General features: G+C 41.4%; 2 protein-coding genes across 2 annotated transcripts in view; both read right to left on the bottom strand.

Moving 5' to 3' along the window:
- The window catches only part of LOC306752344 (uncharacterized protein), a gene marked incomplete at its 3' end in the record, with an annotated part of 29,910 nt that extends 16,731 nt beyond the window's left edge, over positions 1 to 13,179 (bottom strand). The window contains exons 1-4 of the mRNA XM_079236095.1: positions 12,531 to 13,179; positions 6,998 to 7,144; positions 1,389 to 1,960; positions 1,114 to 1,272 (exon numbers count right to left, since the gene is read on the bottom strand). Coding sequence (XP_079092221.1) covers positions 1,114 to 1,272; positions 1,389 to 1,960; positions 6,998 to 7,144; positions 12,531 to 13,173 — 1,521 coding nt within the window. The 5' untranslated portion in view covers positions 13,174 to 13,179. The remainder of the gene's footprint in view (positions 1 to 1,113; positions 1,273 to 1,388; positions 1,961 to 6,997; positions 7,145 to 12,530) is intronic.
- Positions 13,180 to 19,003: 5,824 nt separating this feature from the next.
- ptpn12 (protein tyrosine phosphatase non-receptor type 12) overlaps positions 19,004 to 24,457 on the bottom strand; it is a gene marked incomplete at both ends in the record, with an annotated part of 36,559 nt that continues 31,105 nt past the window's right edge. Inside the window, 4 exons of the mRNA XM_079236348.1 lie at positions 19,004 to 19,065; positions 19,342 to 19,425; positions 20,193 to 20,246; positions 21,449 to 21,520. Coding sequence (XP_079092474.1) covers positions 19,004 to 19,065; positions 19,342 to 19,425; positions 20,193 to 20,246; positions 21,449 to 21,520 — 272 coding nt within the window. The remainder of the gene's footprint in view (positions 19,066 to 19,341; positions 19,426 to 20,192; positions 20,247 to 21,448; positions 21,521 to 24,457) is intronic.

Below are 24,457 nucleotides of genomic sequence, written 5' to 3'. Positions count from 1 at the left end.
TTCTTGCCATCACTCAAACTTTGCCTTGTGAGATGAAATGCCGCTGATGTGAGAGCAGTGCCCACTTGTGCCCTGCACGCAACTCTGCCAGCATTGTTAATGTTGACATTTACTCTGAGAAATCAGACATCTGTATAAATGCCAAACGCTGTTCAATGTGGAACAGATTGAGGCAGATGCACACACCAGATGGCCTCAGCAATGCAACTTTTTTTTTATCTTCATACAGCAGGCATCCGGTCGTTTCCTTCAATCGATCTTGTTCCTTCCCCCAAACATCCCTTCGACTTGTACTTCCCCTCCATCTATGCATCTCTCATTCATTTCATCCCAGTTTCTTATCATCTCTCAACCGGCCTTCTTCAATAACTACAATTGATATGAATGCTTTTTAAATGCAGCATATGGGCTTATTTTTTCGCATGTAAAACATACTATACTAGGCTATTCAAAAAGTTACTTGTTGTATAACAAAGATCAAAAAACAGTAAAATGTCTTTGATGCAAATCTGTGTGAATACACAGTATTTACACACAGACAAAGCACACCTCTGAAACAGAGCTTGCGTCTCGTATACTCCATTCACTAACCACGTTGCTTTTAAATGTCACATTTAAAACAGAAACTAAGGTGTGTTTGCATGTGTGTGCACCGCTCTGTTCATCTACAACGGATGACAAGCTCAGATAAGTGATTAGTAGGCATCCACCTCTTCCTGTGTGTGTGTGTGTGTGTGTGTGTTTGTGTGTGTGCCTGTATGGGTGAGAAACTCTGAAAACAAATTGCCGTGTAGACAGCGTCTCAACAGACGATGTTCACGGACAGTTGCACTACTCAGCCAAGTAGATTATACACAGGACAGACTATAAGAGGCTTGGAAGCAATGGCCCCTTGCTATTTTGGACCTTCATTTTACTTTTCATGTCTGAAAGCTCACCATCTGCTCTGTGCTCTCTGTGTCTACAGCTCCAGAACGGAACCAACCAAAGACAAAGATTGACTGTATGTCATTTTTTTTACATCTGTCCCACCAACGTCCCACCCTACACGTGTGTGTGTGTGTGTGTGTGTGTGTGTGTGTGTGTGTGTGTGTGTGTGTGTGTCCGACTGACCTGAGAGTAGAAATTAGCCATAGTGGTGGTTTCTATGTCCTTCTTGGCCAGTATTTCCATTTTGACTGGAGCTGTTGGGAACTTGGTTGAGAAGTAGTCCAAGAAGTCTGGCAGGTAGCCGGCTTCGCCGTGGACAATCCCCATGACATAATGAGCTGCCTGAAAAACAACGACACTAATGAAATCTAAATAGAATAATACAAATTAAACCAATTGCCTCAAGGGTCTAAGCACTGCGTTCATTCCACACCCATGGATCGATATCTCTGACATACCTGGGACGAGTCCTCGCTGAAAGCCAAGGTGACAAACTCCTGAGCAAATCTCTGCCTCTGGCTCATGGAGAGAGAGGAGAGCTGGGATGTGTAGGCGTGGGCCACGAGGGCTCCTCCGTTAGGTTGGTTCTCTATGTGGATATATGAAGCGAACTCCAGGCCCGCCATGCCAGGGCTGGTGCGGCGTTTGGTTTGGGAAGGCTGGGGCGTCACCATGGAGGACGAGGGACAGTTGGGAGAGTTGAGGGGAGAGGAGTTGAAGGGGGATTTGGGGGCAGGAGGGGGAGAAGAAGGGAAGAGAAGTGCAGTTTTGTTGTTGGGTGGAGGGTAAACCGGAAGAGGGGACTTAAATGGAGACAGGGAGGAGTTATGAGTGGGATCAGAGGATGAGGAAGAAGAGGTGGGAGGTGGAGAGGATGAAGGAAGGAGAAGCAGGCCAGCACAAACGGTTTGGCAGGAGCGGTGGTACATCTTCACTCGTTTGTGCTTCTCCCCCTCTTTGTGTTTCTTCTTCTTTTTCTTCTTCACTTTTTTGATTTGCAGCTCCTCAGAGTTGATCTTCGCTTTTTCATCTAGATAGAGTGATGGAGACAGAGAGAGAGAGATACCTTATTACTTAAAGGAAGATATGTTTTACAGGAGAAGACATTCTTACAAGATCAACACAAAAATATGAAAGAAAATTTAAAAGGCTAAAAGGAAGTAGGGAGACACATCATTCATGCAAGCTTTGTAAAAAAATCTATTCAAGTCTGCTTTCTGATTTGTGATGGATCAACAAACCAACCCTAGGCCCTGTTCATTCCCATGCTGTAAGAAGACCATCTTCACTGGTCCTTAATATGACGAAAGCTCAGAAAAGGCTTCCATCAAAATGAGGTGAAGAGAAAACTGCAAGTGGTGTGATGATTACGCTCAGTCGATAAAAAAGAAACAATACACAGTAAGACTTCCACGCAGATTGTTGTGTTATTAACTTTTTTTAAATTATCAAAACGAACTTCCCTATTTAAAAACCCATAAAACTAAAATAATGACCCCTAACTATTTTTGTGGAGACAGATGACTCATAGCTTCTCCCAGATGGTGTGGCATCTCCTGGGGTGCTTGAAGAAAATAAATTGAAGAGCCCTGAAATGGCATCCCTTGAGAAAAGCAGATATGCCTGGAAATATGCTTTTGAGTGACATATCTGAACAGAGATAATACCGTGCATGGTGGACCGTCTCTTGGAAGCCTGAGGCAGGACAGAGTGAAACATGCAAATGTATGCACTGTGCTACTGTTAGTGTATATATATATATATATATATATATATATATATATATATATATATATATATATATATATATATATATATATATATATATATATATATATATATATATATATACATATAATGTGTGTGTGCCAGAGCTGTTTACATCTATTTGGAAAATGGCTGGTTCATTCTTGGCCGGCAGCAGTTGTGTAAACAAGTGGACATGTATACGTTTACAGAGTCTGTGAGAGTGTGTGTGTGTGTCACTTTGATAGCTGCTGCTGCCTCAGCATAATTCAAATATCAGCTATCATCTCATTCTCACACACACACACACTATCAGTCTAGTTTGTAACCCACACACGTTCATCGCCAGATAAGGCAGGAATGAAAGACAATGAAAAGGAGCAGAGAGAATGAGAGTAACCTAATGTGTGTGTGTGTGTGTGTGTGTGTGTGTGTGTGTGTGTGTGTGTGTGTGTGTGTGTGTGTGTGTGTGTGTGTGTGTGTGTGTGTGTGTGTGTGTGTGTGTGTGTGTGTGTGTGTGTGCGCAATAAAGAGAGCAACAGCAAGAAGGTATTTACAGTACAATACCTAAGCTACTAATCCAAAAGCTCTTTAACACAAAAGTCACCCCTCCCCCAATTCACTCTATACACACACACCCACACACATTTATTCACAAACCTTAACCTTCAGCAGTCCACAGAAGAGCAGTGAGATATGGAGAAAATATGCGTTGTGTGATAAATTGGTTACGATACAAAATGTAATAAACAGATATAAGGATGACCTCTCATTGCGAGTACAAACATAATAATAATACATGATAATATATCTTTTTTAATGTAAAGAAAAGAGAATTTCAAACTAATGATCAGATTGGAACATTAACATTATTATACTTATCCAGTATTCACCCATATTCTGCTCTGGGACACTAAAGAAATGTACAATTCCAGACATTGTCAAGTTTAATAAAGCATCCACTTTAATAAAATCCTTTCAGCAATGTCTCCTTCGGGGCCGATTGATTCCAGGTATATGAAAAAACACATGTTGTGTAAGATCGATACAGTCTTATGTCAGCTTGTGTGGTGGGCTTCAGAATATGTTTTACATATTCAAATTGTAATAAATCATCACATTTTAAAGCCAGCAAGACCTTAGGTTCTGGCAAAAAAAAAAAAGTTTAAAAAAATTCTTGCTTACACACAAACGAGAGTGTACTAGATGGACACACACAAACACACACACACACACACTAGCTGCCTATTGATTTCCTATAAATGTTTCCTTGAGGTGCCTCGCTCGCTTTCTGACGCCCTTTTCAATTGAGAACATAACAGTCTCTCACTGACTAAATATCTAACTTTTCCCTCCCAACATTTGCAAAAGTAACACCCCTTTGATTAAATGTCTCACTCACTTATACTGAAAGCCTCCCGTCCGTTAGGGGAGCATCTTCCTCGACTCTGATTCCCATCATGCATCCCGGTGCGTCTCCATTATCGTTACGTAACAGCGCTCAGACAATAATTCACTGCTGTCGAAAGATTAACAATAAAACTCGCTGCCACGTTCATGAAGTGGGCCCAAGATAACACAACATGTTCACACAGAGAGGCCTTTCACGTACCTGTTTGTGATGGTTAACGGCTGGCAGTTGTGCACATAGAAATTATTGTATGATCGTGTTCTAGAGGCTACATTATGAATTTCTCAGCCGTAGTTTCTTAAATCAAGGTTTAAAATATATATATTGTATTTTCATGTGTAGTCTATCTAGGTTGGACTACGCATGTAAAGCTATTCAACAGTAAAATGTCCGACCTCAGGACAAACCTTATATTTGTCACAATTATATATCTGTTGTAATTCCAAGCAATTTCTTCTTTTGTAGAAAAACATAAAAATAGCGTTAAAGTCAGAGGAAAAAACTATTTTAACCAGTCGTTAAACGTCAGATTAGTTTTTATTCTAAACGTAGATATCATTCTAAACTCCAATTTTAAATGTGATCAAGTGTTAACTTTAAAACTTAAAATGAACGACTTCCTTTTTGAGATGGGTTGAGCAAAATAATCAAGTTCCTCAAAGAAAGTTAAGAGACAGACTGAATCCAATTGAGTGTCATGGTGCTGCTGCTGAATTTGTTTTGAGGACAATGTGATCGAGATGAACCGGAAGATTGGACCAACAGGCCGTCTCTCACCGTCCTGCTGTCTGTTGTTTATCTTCTATTGTTTGGCCATATTGCTCCAGTACTTTGGCCAACAAGTCTTTCTCAAAAGAGGAGAAATTAGAGCTTCAGAGTCATTTGAGAATTAATTTTGTCCTCACTCACTCCAACAGACAAAATAACAACCATTTTGACAAAACAAAATATGAATTTTTTTCTTCAAATTAAGAATCCAAAACACTTTCTACTATTGGAATGATGAACTTTTACGTCACATTTTTTTCAGAACTTACTTCCTAACTGTACATTACCTCCTAATTATATGATTCATTACATTGATGCCACCTGGATCCAGATAAGTGCCCTGAAATGGATAACTGGATTAACCAATTAAGAGTGACATTTGCCCATTATGAGTCGATAAGCTTCCCTTCTCCTGCAGCCAGCAGTAGTGGAAGTGTTTGCTCCAGAGCTCATGCTGCTGACTGAACAGGCTGCTGAACAAACAATCTACTGGCACACGCTCAGCAATTACACTTTAGTTGATAGTGTTGGAAACGTCTCCGACAGATAAGGACCACAGACAAAAACATGTTATAACCAGTGTTGGGGTAGTTACTCAGAAAAAGTAACTAGTTACAAGTTACTAGTTACTTCTGAAAAGTGTAACTAGATTACTTTACTAGTTACTGCATTTGAAAAGTAACTTCACTACTAGTTACTTTACTTTCCATTTTTTTAAGCAAATGTCCAAATTAACCGCAAAGATACATGGACAAACATCATGGCCCTTTCATCACTTTATTTTCAATAAAGGGCATCTCTTAGCCTTTCCACATAGTGTATTGTAATTGTAAACATGTAAAACAAAATGGCATATAAAACTCAGCCATTAACTTGAACGAACATTAACCGTGTTCACACTGTCTGACCAAAGAAATATGCCTCACTTTAAAATCCACAAACAGGATACAAGAGGCTGTGTATGGTGGGGACATTCAGGTCAAACAGCATAACACATTAAAAACAGACTTTTGGAAACATGAGACCCCACTAAACCAAATGGGGGCCGACTCCTAAGAACAAAACCAGCTTGTTATAGGAATCATTGTAGTGGTTTAAGAAAAATAGGAAAATGAATGGCACTTTTTCCCATAAAATAGAAACAGAAATGCACTTAACCCAAAAAATAGAAACTGAAAATGCAATTAAATAAACAGAAAATCCACTTCATCATTGCCTAAATAAACAGAAAGTGCACTATATCCTATGAAGTTTATCATTTTTCTCTATTCCCTAACCCTTCAAAATAGCGATTGTATCGCATGAGTATCCTTAATCCCAGGGAACCTGGAGAGAACCTCCCAGTTGGATCCGGGCACTCCGTCTCCGTCTCATCCATTCCCCGCTTCCCTCCTTCTACGCACCAGCAGCTACGTCACTCAAATCACTCAGATCGGAGTTCTGTGATAGGTTGTTCATGCAGGAAGTGTCGTGTGACTCGCGCGCCGCTAAAAGAGAACTTTTCGGACTGGTAAAAATGTCTTGAGTAACGCAGGAACGCGCGTTACTGAGGTCTAGTAAAGTAGTGTAGTTACCAATATTTTGAGTGTAATGCGTTACTTTACTTCGTTACCTATAAAAGTAATTACGTTACTGTAATCCGTTACTTTGTAACTCGTTATCCCCAACACTGGTTATAACCAATGTCACTGCTCACGGTAGGAGAGAGAAAATATTTCATAGTAAATGAAGACTTTTTATTGCCTTCTGAGGGCTATATTTGGAAGAATTAATTGCTTTTCAATTGTAAATTGCCACAAAAAAAAAGCACAAATGTGAATGTCTTGACCAGAAACCCATAAAGTCCACACAGTTGTCACATGACCGAAACTCTTAACCGACTAAAATAAAGCATCTCCATTCGCTGAGGAAGCCCAGAAGAAATGATTGAGAGCTTTGGAAAAAAGTAAGTAAATGGACCTTCGGAATTTATGTCGAGCTGCTGTTTCCAAGGTTACAAATTAATTTGTGGAAAACTAGGAAATGATGATGGTTTTTTTTTACTATACATTTCGTATGCCAAAGGATCAACTAAAAAAAAAATGTATTTCAGTCCTACATAAATCATTTGGCTTGCATCGATGTGTGTGTGTTTCCACCAACCTTTAATCGGCTGCTTGACTTCTCCGTTCTCCCTCTTGATCTCGTTTATCACTTTGTGCTTCTTCTTCGCCTTTTCTTTCTCTCGGTCTTTGACCTTCGTCTTCGCCCTCTCCTCGCGGCTCCTCTCTTTCAGCTTGTCGGAGCGCTCTGTGGAAGCAGAGAGGAAGGCTTCAGCTCTCGACGGTTGAAACGCTTCAGCATTAGCGCCAAGATTTACTCCCAACACAGGCTACGCTGAGAACACTCGATTCACTTCGATTTTTCTCTCTAACCCCTTAACTAAACGCTTGCCAAGTGCTTCACCTTGGCCATCACCCGTTCCTTAATCTTCTTGGTCTTCCTCCCACAACAAGTAGGCTTTTCCTTTCCTGCTGCAACAAACCCATCTCTCCACCGAGCCTCTACTCTTAACTCTCGTGTTTCCACAGCACGGTAATGACCTTCCAATTCCCTTTAAGACTGCAGCAGTCACTCCACAATTTCACACATAACCTCTCATAAATATATACTCCACGTTTCTTCTCCCTAACTTATCCCCGTCTCATGTTCTCTGCCTCTGCTAGCTTCAAGATCCTCCCCCGCTTTTCGACTCATTTTATTTCCTTTCCCAGCACAGAATCATTTCAGTGTTGAGGGAATATTACAGATCAAGGAATCGGAGGGCTCGGTAATGTTGCACTCACTGCAAATTGCTCTGGATGAAAGCATTAGTTTAAAATGTATATATCGTACCTTCACACACACCACTCTCTCTCTCTCTCTCTCTCTCTCTTTCACTCTCTGTGCTTTCTGGTAGGTATGTCCAAGTGTGGATGGGTGTAAATAATTATCTCTCCCCTCCAGCTGAGCTAAGAAAACTTCACCTTTCTTAAAATAACTTTATAATTTTATCAAATCTTTTATACATCTCCTCCTTTGATTCTTTATTTTCTTTCATACGCACATTTAAGAAAAGAAAAAATGTTTTTCCCACAGTACTTATATTTTCCTTTCCAAAAGAACTTTTTTTCTTTGAACTCAGTCAGATCCGTCTTTAAAAGGAAGCTGTTTTCAGACTGTTCTCTCTCCTGTGGACGTGCGGAGTGGGAACGTGAACACAGTGGGGTTGGACGAGCGTGTTTGCGGGATCAAAAGAGAAAATGCTTTGAAAGTAAAAAGGTTTAAAGGAGCAGTAGAAAAATTAGAGGAACATTGACAAACACCGTGGCATTTTGAAGTTCAGTAGTTTGTTTTTTTTGCCAACATCAGTAGTCATTAGCAATGAGAACGCTGCAAAACAAATGCTGTAAAATCACCAGACACTAAAGAAAAAACAGCACATTTGAAAACACTATTTTAGATCTTAGAGCCGCCTATAAAGGAGGGGTCACTCGGATCTATTGCCAGAGTTAGGAAAACATGTCAGACCATGTCAAGCCAACTTCATAAACTTTTAATTTAGAGGCAACGGGGGACAAATTAGCCCCGGTGGCATCTCCAGTAGATACACTGGAGATGCTCTCTGATTTATCGCAGCTTGGCGGAAGAGTATCCTCCTAAAATAAAGAGGAGACAACCATGGCTTGAGAATCACAAGTTTCAAACTGGTGAGTAACTAAAATATAGAAACAATTTTGATTTTTTGGGGGGAAACACAACACAAAACTAGAGGTGTAAATGAATCAGAAATTACTTGGATCCATGCAAGTAAAACGGCTTCTCAGTGTTTGATTTTGTTTTCTGACTCTTTTGCAGTGGCCGGGTTTGAAGGGGATCAGCAGGCGGTTTTCACTGTTTGGATGATCACAGAAGAGAAAACACTTTGAAAGACAGAAGGCCAAAAGCAGAAACTTTACCAACTCTGACTGCACTGGTCCCCACCGCTATCAAACTTTTTAGAGCTGGGGCAGAGATTCATTAATCCAGAAAGTCAATGGTCTATCCTCATAATCTTGCTTCAATCACCAGTTCTCAGAAATGTACCTCATTAATATAATAAATTGCATTTAACCTTCGTTAACCTGGAACAGCGTAGTGTTTAATGCTGTAGCCCAGCCACTATGTTAGCAAAGAGTTACCTGCCTCTCGCCAAATGCATGCTGGGATACGCCCTGACCCGTGATCAAAAAAATAGATTCAAGCTTTCTAATAAATCTACAAGCGGTAACGTTAATCATCCAAAGGTTCCAATGGCCTTTAATATTATTAACATGCTTCTATTTGCCATATTGAGTGTTTTGTGAATCTTAATTAACAAATAGAGTCAAGCAAATTCTGTTTCCAAGTACTTTGTGGAGGAATCTGACAGGATTAGTCATCACAGCTGGAGGAGCCGTCCCATGTGAACAACATGCTGGACATTTACACGCACATCATTGCTGCAGTAAGTTGACTCGGTGTGGCCTGTTGGTGCACATTATATGAGCGAAAACAGGTGAGAGGCCCCCAGGACTAGGATGTGCATGGGCCTACTGAGGGTTTAAAGCTGTTACATACTTTAGGAAGACATACAGTCAAAAATATCACACGGCAGGCATTAAACTGAAGCTGATATATGTTGAGATCTTTTTTGGATCTGTGCTGTTGACGACAGGTAAACCTGCCCGCTGGTAAAATCCTGCTACTCCAGATGGTCAGTCCACCCCTGTTGCTGTTGCAAATCCACGCTTCACCATTCACGCTGATCTCAAAATGATAAAGCAATGTTGTTGATGCACTCTTTGTTATTCTATTGAGCTGCTACTGCGCAGGCAGAGTTAAGTGTCTTGTAATTTGGGGGACTGAACAAATGACCCAGCAGACAGTAACTTAATTTGGTGCTGATTGTAGCCCAGCTTCATTTTCTCTCGCTGTACACGGCCACAGACGAGACACAGTCGGGGATTTTGTCAGCGTGCATTTACATGCACAGAAAAAAACTAATTACTGCAACTCAGACATGATTCGCAACAATCCAATTACTCCAAAAACTAAATAGTCATATTACTCTTTTAACAAGCTGTTTTGCGTCAGCCTTAATCTGTTACAAAGGTTCCAGGTCAAAACAACAATTTAGCTTATTTTTTAATTCAGTTATGACTTATCTGAATTCAACCTACAGTAAATGGGAGGAGTAAACCTTCAGGAGAACCGCGATTGATTATAATCATAACAGCAGACTGCATGTAAATACAGTGGGTGTCAACCACAAAACTGTAACCTTTGAGTTCAACAGCTAAACTATTTATTTGACATCAACCTGACGAATGCAGTACTGTTTCCTTGTTCACTGTACTTAGTCAGATTCATGTCTCTTATTTCAAGACCAAATGTAACCAGGAGTCACTGCTCCCTGCCAGTTGGCTTAAGCCGCAAAGCTAACACTAATAATATTACTGAGCTGATGTGATGCTCTTTTGATCCCTGAAGGAGAATTCTTCCCTCCAAAGAAGGTCAGGGCACAATCAACTTCAGAGCAAAGCAGCGTCCTCCTGTTGGATAGTCGGGTTTTAGTGTTTTTCTCAACACATATGAGAAAAACACTATTTAAACGGTGCTTTTTTGTTTGTTTTTCAGCATCACCGTAAGCCTATGCTGAGGTGTGTAACAGTCAAGGAAGAATACTGTCACAGTCACCAGCTTTTAGAGGGAGGTGCAGCTCAGAACAGAGCATTTTAATCCTCGAAACATTTTGCTAGGGATTAATGTGCGATTTCTGGCACAACACTCGGCTCCACATTCATATACTTTCTCATCTTCAAATTTGAAGCTACTCACTATAATTACAGTTTCTCTCCTGCCGGCCTTTGAGCGGCTCACTACAGCAATTACAGGTTCAGTATTTTGCTCAAGAGCACCTCAGTGGGGCTGTTAAAAGAGTGCAATTATATATTCTTACTTAAGGCTGCATCTCAGTTTTCCCTGTCAGGTTCAGGGATGAGATCTTTTTTTAAATATTCTCAACACGCTTGCATACAGCATTTGCAGTTTAAAAATGAACATAACAAAACTATACTAATTTGCTTTTAGTCCCATGATTGCTCAATAAAAAATACTGTATTTACAGGGTTAAAAGACTTGGTTTATTTAACATTATTTTATTTAAATACACACTTGTGTGTTCTCATACTGAGTAAAGACTAACATATGCCATATGCTAACCATGCTCTCTCAGTCCCCATAAAGCAGGCATGCACATCCACCACAGACTGTTTACAAGACTGTGTTTCTGAAGCGCGAGACCTACAGGTCAACAACACGTCTCGTGCTGATGTTCTCACCGACTGCAGCGGCTGTTCAGAGCATGTCACGACCTCCTAAACTGCCAAACTGGAAAATGGTGACATCATGCTCTTGCACACTTGCACGTGTCGACTCAGTACTACCGCTAGTGTCTAAACACCTGCACACAAATAACATTTACGCACTGCATTGGTGTGACGATGACAAAACAAGCCACCGGGCCACAGGGGGGAAAAGCTAAAATCAAGGCCTACAAATGAGACAATTATGAAAACGGAAATAGTGGCTTCAGCTCTGTGACCCTGTAAGTCAATTGAATAATTATTTTCCGAGGAACAAAAAAATAAATCATAATAAACAATGTTTCATCCTAGAAATTTATTTTTAATTACATTAATGAGTCGGCGTAAATTATGTCTATGAGCCCACTTGTATGTGGATCATATGCAGCATGTTTACTGTATTTAATATGTATAATGCTTAATACATGTAGGCTCTTGTGGGGAATACAGTTATATATATATATATATATATATATATATATATATATATATATATATAATTATTTAAACTATTTTTCCAATGTTCTAATGCTTAAATGCATGCTCTGCCTGTTCAACTGGAGAACATGGAGCAACAACAAGCTGTGGCGCTCTGTCTGTTTCCCGTACAGCCTGAGGTTACAGAGGGGGGCGTGGTGCTCCAGCAAAACAACACTTGCCCTATAATGGCGGGCGGCTGTCATATTGTTATGACAGCAGCGTGCAGTTTTATGTATACGTATAGCTACGAACGAAATAGAACATACATACAAGGCGCATTAATGTAACATAATAACATAATTTGCCACATTCGTTTACGTCGACGTGACGGAGATTATAGCGCGTTTATAACGTATTTCATTTACTCCATTACACTTTTGTTAAACGTAGAGGAATAAAACACGTTGTATGGTTTGCAGATGCGATGTACCGACGGAACAATTCCGCAGCAGCTGGTTGCAAAGAACCGGTCAGGTCGCGCGGCCACTGCCCTGGAGCTCGCGCGGGAGAACGCGCGACGGCCGCTGGCAGCCATAGCCCGTCGAAACGTCGACCAAACTGGGCTTCCTAGGCGCTCAACGCGACGAAACCCTGTTTTAAAACGTGTAAATTTAAAATAAGAGTAACCCCAGACGTGTGTGCGTGTTCATACACAACGTTTAGGAGCGAGCGGGACCGTCCAGACCACCGCTCACATCCCGAGCGGCTGATCCTAGACCAGCCAACTATTAAAAAGGACATAACTCAAACTTTATCAACTCAAAGTACAATGTTTAGGAAACATGGCCTACCTTTGGGGTCCAACGTTACATCCCCGTTCTCTCTTTTCACCGCAGAAGTGTTATCAATTCTGCCGACGTCGTTGTGGTTGTTATTACTGCCGTTACTCGCGGGTCCGGAGGTCACCAGCACTTTACGTTTCTTCTTCTCCTCCGCGCCTCCCGTCCCAGTCTCACTCTCCTTCTCCCGCTGTTTGTCTTTGCTCGGTTTCTTGGGTTTGGAGGAGGAAGGCGCTTTGTGGAGGAAGAAGTCGCTCTGTTTGAAGACTTTGTGCGTGTTGGTCGGTGGTTGGGATCCCCCGGTAGCGGGCACCGCGGGGTTGGCGCCGCCGCCGCTCGTCTTCATCGGGCTGAAGCTCCACGCGCTGCCGCCGTAACTCTGCTGCTTCGCGGGCTGCTGGAGTTTCTCTCTGCCGCTGCCGCTGCCTCCCACTCCCGCTTCCCTGCTGAGTTTCTTGGGCTTAATGCTCCGCTCGTCGACTCGGACCTTCTTGGGCGGCGGCGGCGCGTTAAAATCCTGGGATGACTGAGAGCGGTTGTCGGGGGCTCCTTTCGCCTCGGTCGGCTTGACGAGCGGGCTTTTGGCGGAGGCGACCGCCGGGGCTACCGCAGGAGCAGCTCCGGTGGGGTGAGCGCAGCCCAGCGAGTCAGCCATCTTGAGGCTTCTCTCTATTTACTCTCTTCCCCAACGGCGGCCGCTGCTGTTTTCTTTTTTTTTTTTGCTTGACGTGCAAGGCGGCAGAGAAGAGGCGGGGCTTAATTTGATAGACAGGCAGTCAGAAAGGGGGGCGGGGTTGAGGCTTGACCATGGGCTTGACTGACAGGCAGAGAGAAGGACACTATTTTGAGAAAACTATAATGAGGAGCAAGACCTCAAGCAAAGTAAATAAACAGTATCATGAGAGACCCTCAGAATATTTTCTATATATACTAAATAAAGTATTTGTAACATAGCCTATTTGTTCTGGAGGGAGGGAACAGTTTTGGTTCAAAATCATTCAGTAATCAAACCCATTACAGACTTTGCCTTCAATAGCACCGCAACTATAACATTGTCATTAATTCATCTGTTGATTGGTATGCCAAGGCATTGCCATGTCTAACGAAACAAGATGTTTGAAGACAACCCCCTAGGCTTTAAGAAATTACAAGACATGTTTCACTGTTTAGTTTTTTTCACATATAGACCAATTTAAGAAGAAAATATTCTGCAGATTAAACGATCAAAACAAATAGTTTCAGCTATAGTTTATAACACTGTAGTACCTCATTCCCCACACCACCTCCCAGGATCTTGAACTAATATTCTTCAACACCCAATCACATTACAAAATAGTTGACTGAAAAGTTCAAAACATTTGGTTTTATTTCAGTTTTACAAGTTTTAGTTTTACATCCACTTCCACCTGTAAACAAAACAGCAAACTACCCACGACTGATCAGAACACACAGAGAAGTGTGGTGGGTTTAATGAAATATTCCCATCAAAGGGATGAATTTGGCTTTCTGGTCTTTGTAATTGGGGGAGTCTATCACTCTCACACACAATAACACATCATTATACGTCACTGGGGATCCTCCGGAGCTGTAAACACTTTGATTTATTGACATGAAAACATTTTCTTCACTCAGGCTGATTGGCTGAGCTGTCAGCACAAGCAAAGCCTGCCAGTGAGCGACAGCCAATATCATTAATACTAAACATGATGAGCGACCGCACGCAGTCGGTTGTAAAGTTACAGCTGGTCATACACATTGACAAGATTATTCTATGATGCTATAATATGGCCTGTGTGAATAGTAACCACCTAGAAGAACACTGTGAAGTTGGTGTGTGCATCCGATTCCTCCAGCATTTATGACTCATACACCTAAAAATAATCAGGTGAAATACTTCTTACTGTATATTTTCGGCTTTTTTAAGCTGACACAGTTTTCAGTTCCTTCAGATGGCAGTGCAGCCTGCTGCTCACACTCACACACACTGATTGGCTATATTAATAAGTCATTACATAACATGTTAAACTGCTCCATGGGAACACTGAGGTGACCCAGTTAAAATAGCAACCTGGCTTAATTCATACAACACAGGCAGAGAGAGAGAGAGATAGAGAGAGAGAGAGAGAGAGAGAGAGAGAGAGACTGTGTATTCAACACATTGATTATATCAGAAAAAGCAAGGAGTAAAATAAGGGGGATGGAGTTTAAAAACTGTGCAGGAGTAGCGGTGAGAGGCCTGTGGAATGAAAGTACTGGATCCTCCCTTATAATAAAGTTTTTTGTATCGACTACAATGGGTGTGAAGTATTATTTTAATAATGTATTAATTATACGCGTGTTATAAAGTCATTTTTATCTGATGGGAGTATGTCTTTGGTATTTTTCTAGCTTGAGAACATGTCAGAGGCTTTCATCTTGGCTTCAAGTGACGTGTCTCTCCATTAGAGCAAACTGAAAATCCATCAATTAATGTGATTTCCTTGTACCGATACTTGCACTGTGCAGCTGATAATACAGTTAATCAAGAGTATTCCAAACTTCACTGTACAGCAGGATTGTAGGTCTGCAACAGGTGCTTTTAATTAATGACCGTTACCGAAGAGGACCGACACAAAGCAGTCTAAACCACCTGTCTGCTGCATCATTAGACATTAAATATTGTAATACGCTGTATAATTGATCTGAAATGAGCATTGGCTACGTGTCAGGAGAATCAAATAATCACATTATGTCTCCCCACCTGCTGGGCCTGTGTGTGTGTAAAGTGAATGCAAATGTGAAACCTTCAAGGTCTCTTTGTAAAACGGTGCGCAACTGTGTTTATACCACCTGCAGTGATTAATTAATCGGCATATTAGTGCGTGTGTGTGTTTCTCTGAAGATCTCCTGCTGTGATCCCCCTCTACACACACACACGCTTGACATTATCAGCTTATACGTGCAGCGCTATCAGCAAGTAAAGACAGAATAAAGTTATTTAATTCCTCGAGGCTTCAGAGACAAGTCAAAGTGATTTATTAACCAATTATTAACGGATCTATATTGCAAATAAAAACTGTACTGCATGTACACATAAACAAACTCACGCAGTCAAAAACAACCCACATATACTTATTTCTCATACGAATAAAAACAAAGAGGCGTGGCTTTACTTAATGTTCATTTTTACTGATTGATTTCTGCAACATACAAACAATTGTGTGTGTGTGTGTGTGTGTGTTTGTGGGCACGAGGTGTGTGTGTGTGTGTGTGTGTGTGTGTGTGTGTGTGTGTGTGTGTGTGTGTTGGGGAGGGCTGAAGGAGAGTCCCACAGTAGGCGTTGAGCAAGCAGCAGCGAATCACATATCGTTCACGCTCACGCCGCTAATGATGATTGGAGGAGAGAGGACAAGGGGAGGGCGGGCTCTCACTTAAAGGCACAGGTGGGCTCTTTTCTGAGATCGAGGCTAGTGTGCGTGTGAAGGGGTCAGGTAGGTAGTGGAGTGGGAGATAAAGGGAAAGAAATGAAGATTTGGGGAAAAAAACGTTTCTATTTGTCAGTTTCATTCAGCGTATTTTGTTAAATTGGACCCACTGACTAGTTAGAGAAGCAATAGTCAAGTGAATTGATCTGTTGGCACAAAGATAGGCATGTTGAAAACAGACTTTTAAAACTAAAAAAGCAGAGAGGAGGGGAATAAAAGAGAGAAAACCGCTATGGGGGAAGCAGAAAAGAATTGAGATGCTCCTTGTCCATCTCTGTTGCATGTTCTACATGAAAGAGCCTAGAGAAAAATAAATCAAAAGAAAATGACGAGGAGGTGGAGAAAGTATGTGAGAAGAGAGAAGTGGGGATAAGGTGGGGGGCAGTGGATTTGTGATGCAACAAACAACCGTGTATACAAAAATAACTTTTAAAATACCATTTACAAAAAAAACAACCATTATTATTATTATCATCATCATCATTAATATTATTATTACAATCTTATTCGAAGCCCGGTGTCGCTATCGTAAAGGGGGCTGGGTGGCAGTAAATGCTTTCCTTCTGCCAACCAATTAAAACTAAATTTAAAATCTTTTTACGCATATAACTCCAACATAAGAAATCAAAACAACCCTGAAATATTTGCCAGAAACAAAAACAAAACGGGCAGCTGAATAATTTACAGTTTGAAAGGAAACACTGCGTAGGGGAGGAATCATCATCATCATGCACTGACTTTCTTACATCTTCTGTTAATACGAATATTTAAAGAGATAACAAAAATCTGAAATATTATATACCGAAACTGCCCTGTACAGTTTTTTTTGTATCTTTATAAAACAATGCATATACTGTATAGTTATGGTAGCTAATGCAGTTAGCAGAAGAAAACAAGGAGAAAACAGTAGTCCTGGGTCCCTATCATCATAATCATACACATACAGAAGCAGATACAGTAGGACTTTTAAATTTGGCCTTCAGATGAAAAACAATACAAGTCCAATTTGAAGAGAATTGGTTGTTATGGGAAACCAGACTTTATACTAATCTGTCGAGTCCCATAAGAGTTACAGGTGATGTGTAACATTCCTACTCCGAAACACTGGAGGTTTACTGCGAGTAAATCGGCTGCTAAAATAAACAAGATAATTAACTTGCATGGTCGATCCTCCAACAGGAGGAGAATGAGAACAGAAAAGCAGGAGAAAATAAACTATGAGTCCCATGTAGCAACCAAGAGACGCTAAAATGAACTGATGAGAAGCCAAATTAAGGACGACTGTCATTGGCCGTCTCCTCTGAGAGGCAGACGAAGTGTTCCCAGCAGTGAGAGCCAGAGTCACCGGATGAGTTTGGCCATTACTGATTTGTTTTTTGAGGTCATTTCAACGTCTGGCCGGAAAAAGCGGAATTCTTGGGACACGCAGTTGCACATTTTGGCTTCAAATCTTTGAGGAAACAGGTGTCTGGCATGCTTCTGCTGTTATTTCTAACTAATCTTTGCTTGTTATTATGATAATTAGAGAAGGGAACATCACTCTTTGGTTTAACTTTTTGCAAATCATAGTGAAGCGTCACCTGTCACATTACTCCTACGTTTCAATTTGCAGTATCTCTGCATTCAGTTTTGTTTTGTTCCACCACATGGAGATGTCAACATGATTTCAGAATTAACAGATATTTACTAACAGTTAGACATTTTGAGAAATACGCCTGTTTCTTTCCCGCCAAGAGTTAGCTGACAATATACCACTTTCATGTCTGTACAGTAAATATGAAGCCACAGCCAGCAGCCGGCTAGCTTAGCATAAACACTGGAAACGGAGGGGGAAAGCTAGCCCGGCAGCTGTTCAAAGTTCCTGAAGTCCGCCGAGCCACACTACCACAACATCTTAGATATTTTATAAGTGCAAAAACTGAAGTGTGAAAACAAAAATGTAAGTCTAAATGCTAAGCTAAGCAGCTTCTGGCTACAGCTCCATATACAGACATGAGTGGGATAAAACTCAACAAACACAAGGAAAGTGTTTATTTCCCATATATGTGGAATAATTCCGTTAAAAAGGAAACCATCTGGCTACTGCAATGACCAAACTGTCAATCTAGGACTCTGGTAAACAGTGAGGTCAGCATAGAAATATTAAGTACTAGAGCTGAAGGTACTGCAGCTAATACAGGAATAAATCCTACAGGAAACCACAACGGAGGTGAGGAACAGGTAACAGGTTGTTAACATTCAGCTGTAGTGCTTCCGTTTCTACGCTGATCCTTTATAATGTAGCACCAGCACACTGAAAGAGAGGGGGGAGAGACAGAGGGAGCACCCTGGCAACCTGTACATACCGAACAGAAACTGTTGCATCATGGGTATTAGATTATCACGGCTTGCTTTGAAGATTGTTGTTCATTCAGAAGAAGGAAGCGGACGCCTTACGGGATTTTAAACCCCAGGAATCAGCTTCCCCCAGTAGCTTTTTCTGATTAGAGATAATTCCTGATTTACGATGAAAAAAAAGTTTTCCCCTCATTTGGCATGAAATACATTTTTGATTTAACATGTAAGGGTCACACCTGCATTCCATCATCATCATCATCATGATGATGCAACTGAAGCTATAGAGCAAAAACAATAATGTGTTTTTCACTGAAATCACTAAAACAGGAATTATTCTTGAACCATTAACAGGAAAACAAGTGAAAGTGAAAACCTAGAACATCAGCAAGCTGAGCAGGAAAACGTGGACAAGCCACTTGACCGGTAAGTGTTCATCTGCTTTGCACAATGTCACTCTGAAGGAAGGACTGAGCAGGAGGAGAAGGAGGAGGAGGAGGAGGAAGAGAAGGAAGAGGAGGAGGTGGTGTTGCACAGAGTTACACAGAAGGCATTTCTGTGTAAAAGTGTGTCGTCTGTCTGTGGAGCATCTATCAATAGGTTTTTGGACCAGCCAGGTGAGATCGGTAGCGACCATCACTTGACAAGGGAGGGCGCTGTTGGTGGACGGGCAGATGGATCGTCCCATCATGTCCACTCCAGAGGGGGTTCCCGGGGGCCTTTGGGCTGAATGCAGCGGTTACCGAACCCTGACAGAAGATAGAGAAAAATTGCTTAGCTGGGTTTGTTTTGCTCTAAACTGAATAAAACACATCTCCTCCTCCCAAGAGGACAACGTGCTGTCAATTGTTGCCTGCTCTCAAAACCGTCAAACATTTTCTGACAGCTAATGCAAAAGCATCACACAAAGAAAACCATGACATTAATAGAAACCACATTTGTCAGCACAGTTTTCCTGACAAACGGTCACAGAGGGGAATGAAAGACAAAACATGTAAAAGAGGTAAGACAGCAGACTTACCCACCCAGGGCGGCCTTGCTGTCCGTCGCTGTGGAGCCAGCAGATGCAGCATCAGCTGGAGATGTCTTCTTAACACACTCCGACACGTCTGCACACAAACACACACAGATGAACGGCGTAGAAGCTTTGTGTGAATACCAGGGGGGGCTGTGTAGTAGTAATGCCTTTATTTGAGTGTAATCTACTTTGTACTGGAAATACTAAACGCCGGATCAATCAAGTGTTCTACTCACAGTTTGAATTGATGCCTATTTATGCATTAAAACGATATGTTTTTGGATGATTTAACACACGTCGGCCTCGGGCTCATTCGAGCTGCACCACACGTTTAACGAAAAAAAAACACACATTACACCCACCCGTATTACGATGTGGAGTCTGACAAAAAGCCTTTGTCTCTAACAAACTTAGTTCATGACGATTAAAGGCCGTGGCTCAGCAGCAGCTTACATTCACATAGCGAGTAAAAACTAAATCATTACACAATTCAAGTCCGACGGTTTCTTTCCGATTATTCTCTCGCCGTCGCTGAAACTACTGAAGCACTAAATTGGCAGTTACCGTCATCACACAATCCTCACTGCGTGACTCGGCATACACACGCACACATTTTTCATTTTGCCTCTCGACAGACACTGTTTGATCTTTTCCCCTTCTCTTCCTCTGTTGTTATTACTCACACCCTCGCTTCCAGCTGCCCTTTTGACAAACGCTGTCTTATCGGGGACAGGCTAATTCGTAAAACAAGGTCCGTCTCCCGCTCCGCTCTGCTGACTAACTACTGTGAACGAGCATAAACACAAGGGCGAACACACTCCTCTGCAGAGAGCGGCACACAGACAGACATGGCCATACCTTTATTTGAGTTGCTCCATTCAGCCGAGGCCGAAGTTTTCACTTCCAGAGGGTCTGACGGAGAGAGCGACACAAAGAGCAAGTTAAAGAAAGAGCAAATGTCAAATGAACAACATAACGTGACCTCGACGCACATTCCCACACACACACACACACCTCTCAAACACTCTGCTCCATCGAGCCACCCTTCAATAACTACGGCTTTATACTCATCAATGCGTAGATTGCGTCAGTGCACACGAGTCAGAGATCCTTCTTGATCATGAACAGCAGATGATGACGAGACAGATTATGAAAATACACTTGTTCTAGCTTTCTACTGTGACACGGTATCTGTAATTCATGGTCACTACAAAAGCAATGAGCTGTTGCCGTGACCAGACTCCATCCTCCACACGGACTATTCAGGGTGTACAAGAAATCAACACTGGTTTATACTAATAGGAAAATAAAACACATGCAATATTGGAAGTCACTGCCAATATTAATGATAAAATATTGCCAATATTATTGCCAATATATTGTCATTACCCATGTTGTGTTTCTAGAGCTGTTTTACAATTGTGGGAGAATAGTGTCCACCAGGACAGTCTAAAATCAAGGTGTTTTTTATTTTTATTTAATTATATAATATATCTCATACTGACTTTTCTGTATCTTGTCTGGTTTGGGAAAAAGCTTGCCACTAATAATCTTTCAAAGATGGTCTTCACAGGAACCCTGCAGGTCTGAAATGCTGTCTCTTGAGCCCCCTAGTGTTGTAAAGCTGGTAAAGCCTCTTACAAAATAAATGCGCTTCCTATCGACGGTGACCATGTTTTAACTCCTTTTCCTTGTGCTCTCGTGTGGTTGAATATTTAAACACTCAGTGCAGAAAAAAGACAGAAAACAACGAGGTGGCCAAGTTATTTCAGAGACTAACCTTTCAAAGCGAGGACACTTGCAATATGTTTCCATCTGACAGTAGGAAGCGAGCATGAGACAGACCTGTTCAAACTATGTGAGGTACCAGATAGGAGGAGCAGATACACTGGGAAGAGAAAATCATAGACCTCCTTTTTCAGCTCAAATCAGGTTCCAGATTACCGACTTCATCAAACAACCACTGCTGATGGTTTCACTGCCAACCACTGGTTTCTAAAAGCATCTCATATTCATCGATCCGTCCACCGTTTTTGAGCAGGTGTAAAAACAGCGACCCGGTGAATCCACGGCACTGGAAACACACCTGTGAATCTTGACCAATGCAAACGCACCTGTGGCCAGTAGGAAGGACTCAGGTGTTCTGGCGGGGAGAGGGGGAGGGGAGTCATCGCTGTCCCAGCAGTCTGGGTTAAAAAAAGGTCAGAGGTCAAATGAGAAGCAACGTTAATAACTGGCCCGAAAAAAATAAATAATAATAGATCGGCAGTCAAAAGTAAATGATGCAAAGAAAAGCTCTGAAGTTGCTGAAACTCATTACGAGTGTTTCCTTGATTCCTTCTCTAATGAGAACGGATTATTAGAAACACAAAGTGATGCAATAATTGGTTTAGTCTTCTTGTAATTTTAGAACAAAATAGATGGCAACATGGACAGATATCTGAATTTAGTCATATTTTCCTTCGTTTATTCAACAACATAAAAAGTGAAATCAGTTGTTGCACTCAACTTTGAAAAGCACTTAAATTACATTTAATCAATTGTTAAATATACATGTCCTGTTGTTTTTCTATTTTATTCATTAACAATGTTCTCAATATAACATATTTATTGCTTCGGTAACATTATCGGAATATGTTTATGCCAATAGAGCCATTTCAATATATCCCTGAGGAAAATATTGTATATGTTGTCTTTAGAAATGTACCCATGGGTCATTACTATTATGATTAGTTCCTGCTGCAGCATCTTACGAGAGGGAAGCGATGCAAGGGGACGCGTAATAAGGAAAATCTGATTCTGGTCCAGTGCAGACCAGCGTATCTGCTACTGGTCTGTTTCCTATTAGGTGTTCACCATAAGAACTTAATTATCTCCTTCCAAGACAACACTGATATCAGGATCTTTACGGGGCCTGACAATAACAACCGTCAGGTGATTAATTCAGGCGCAATATCCAAGGAATCATTTTGTATTAATGGCCTTATTATCGACCATGAGCGTGTCTGGTTGGTCTTCTCAAGGAAGCTGACCCCTTAATTCTATTTGCTCTGGTTCCTCCCGAGGGGACAGGCAGCAGGAAAGCGCAAATTGACTCCGAGGCTCTGAAGGGTCGAGGTTCCTCCTTTGAAGAGGTGTTGCCTTTGAGTATAAAGTCGTCATTAAATTTTTTTGTACCCTCATTTATGGCAGAGACAATCTATTGACTGGAAAATAATGGCTCTTTTATGGCTAATCGCCTGACCTACAGGCAGGCCTTCACGCTGTGATGATCAGATCTTGCTCGGTGATTTAAATGAACAGGAAGTACACAAAGCCGCCAATTCGTTCGGTCCAACTAGCTAAAGTTAATGCAGATAGATGCTCGTCAATCCGGCTCCGTACCATCTTCAGGAAATCAAACATTCTGTGTTTGTACAGCAGGTTAATGTCACTAAACGTGATGCTGTTCCTGATTTTAATAAATTGCTTTTAACAATGTGAATACACATTTTAGAAGGCTGATCATAAATTACAGTCAATTCATGAATGGATTTAGTCAGTAACAGTGACATTACTAGAAAGTTAATGCCTTAAGCTACTAATGATAATTGAATACTGATCATTAAAACATACATTACTGAAAGCGACACATACCTTTTGATGGGCATGTTTCAGAACATTTTTATTTATGGTTTCATTGTTGTCCATTTTTTGCATTCTTATTATTTTTTCCATTACATTTTCAGACAGGAGAGGTGGAACGTTGGTCATCCCAAAATTGTCTCGTAGCTTTCTATATTTATAATATTTTACATTTTAATACCAATATTTCCATGCATTTGTTTCCCACTTTTCCCCACTATTTATCCTATTTTGCCACCGAGTGGGAAAGCCTTTTGAACCGCACTCCCCGATATAAATAACGTTTGACGGATTCATTGATAAATCAACCAACAGACCAAGCAGCCACCAGCTTCCGCTTGACACCAAGCAGTCGTTAGATTCTTGCAACCAACCAACCAACCAACCAAACAGCAGCAGCAGCAGCCATCAGCGGTTCATAACCAACTCAAAGCACTACCGCAGCCCCAGTAGAGGAAGAGCCAGAAAGCCAAGCAGACCAAACACAAACCAGTCCACGCCATGGCTGCGGGGCCAACGTGTTCATTTTAAATATTGGAAATAACTCAAGGGTGCATGATGCCAGACATTTAAATAGATGATCAAATTGAAATTATGGCTAACAGAAACATGTTATTTTGTTGTGGAAAACAGTTTCAGTGTTTTATTTCCTAAAACAACTGAAAAGTTTGTGTGAAAGGACGTTTGTGTTCCTTGGTATGAACGAGGAACAATAACAATGTCAATGAAACTTCAAAACAGCTCTTTCTCTTTAGTTCCTGGAGCAAGATGGATGAAATACAAAATATTTCAGTCCCAAGAGACTATTGTACTAGTTTTGATTTGAAGCAATCTCAGGCAAATTGATTCAAATCATGCACCCTCACAGTGAAATCCAAATATTTAAAAATGCAGTTAGGTCTCATTTCATCAAGCTTTGAACCCATTCAAGATCAAAACTGTTCCAAGCCAAAGTCCACGTCAATCACAGCAAGAAGTGTTTCACAGCAAGATTTCGAAATATCAAGATTTTGAAATCGACGAAGAAGGAGGAGCTCCCTCGATCTTCACACACACACACACACACACACACACACACACACACACACACACACACACACACACACACACACGAGGATTAAACCAATGACTCGGGGACGCGGCCGCGAGGCCAGACCGATGCACAAACAGCGTGCCGCAGCGCTGTGCAACCCAACGTGCACAGAGTTGGCCAATGTGTGTTTATCAGCCTCATGCAGTGTTGATCCTTCACCATCTAACATGCGCGCACACGCACACCTGCACTGTGACAAAAACACACAGAAAATAGGATTCATTTCGTTCCCTCTCCCGTTCAAAATCCGCTTATTTTAACAAACACACACAAGCTGAAAGAGAAACAGAAGAGATGTTTTGACAGATGTTTGCCCGTTAACATTTGCAGCGTTCCTCGCAAACCAACCAATTAGTCATACAGCCATGCTTGAAATGAGACTGGAACTATCTCACTCTGTCCCTCT

Source organism: Taurulus bubalis (assembly GCF_910589615.1).
Source record: "Taurulus bubalis genome assembly, chromosome: 20".
Lineage (NCBI taxonomy): Eukaryota > Metazoa > Chordata > Actinopteri > Perciformes > Cottidae > Taurulus > Taurulus bubalis.
Note: the sequence above shows the minus strand (reverse complement) of the source record. Positions and strands in the feature narration are given on the sequence as shown.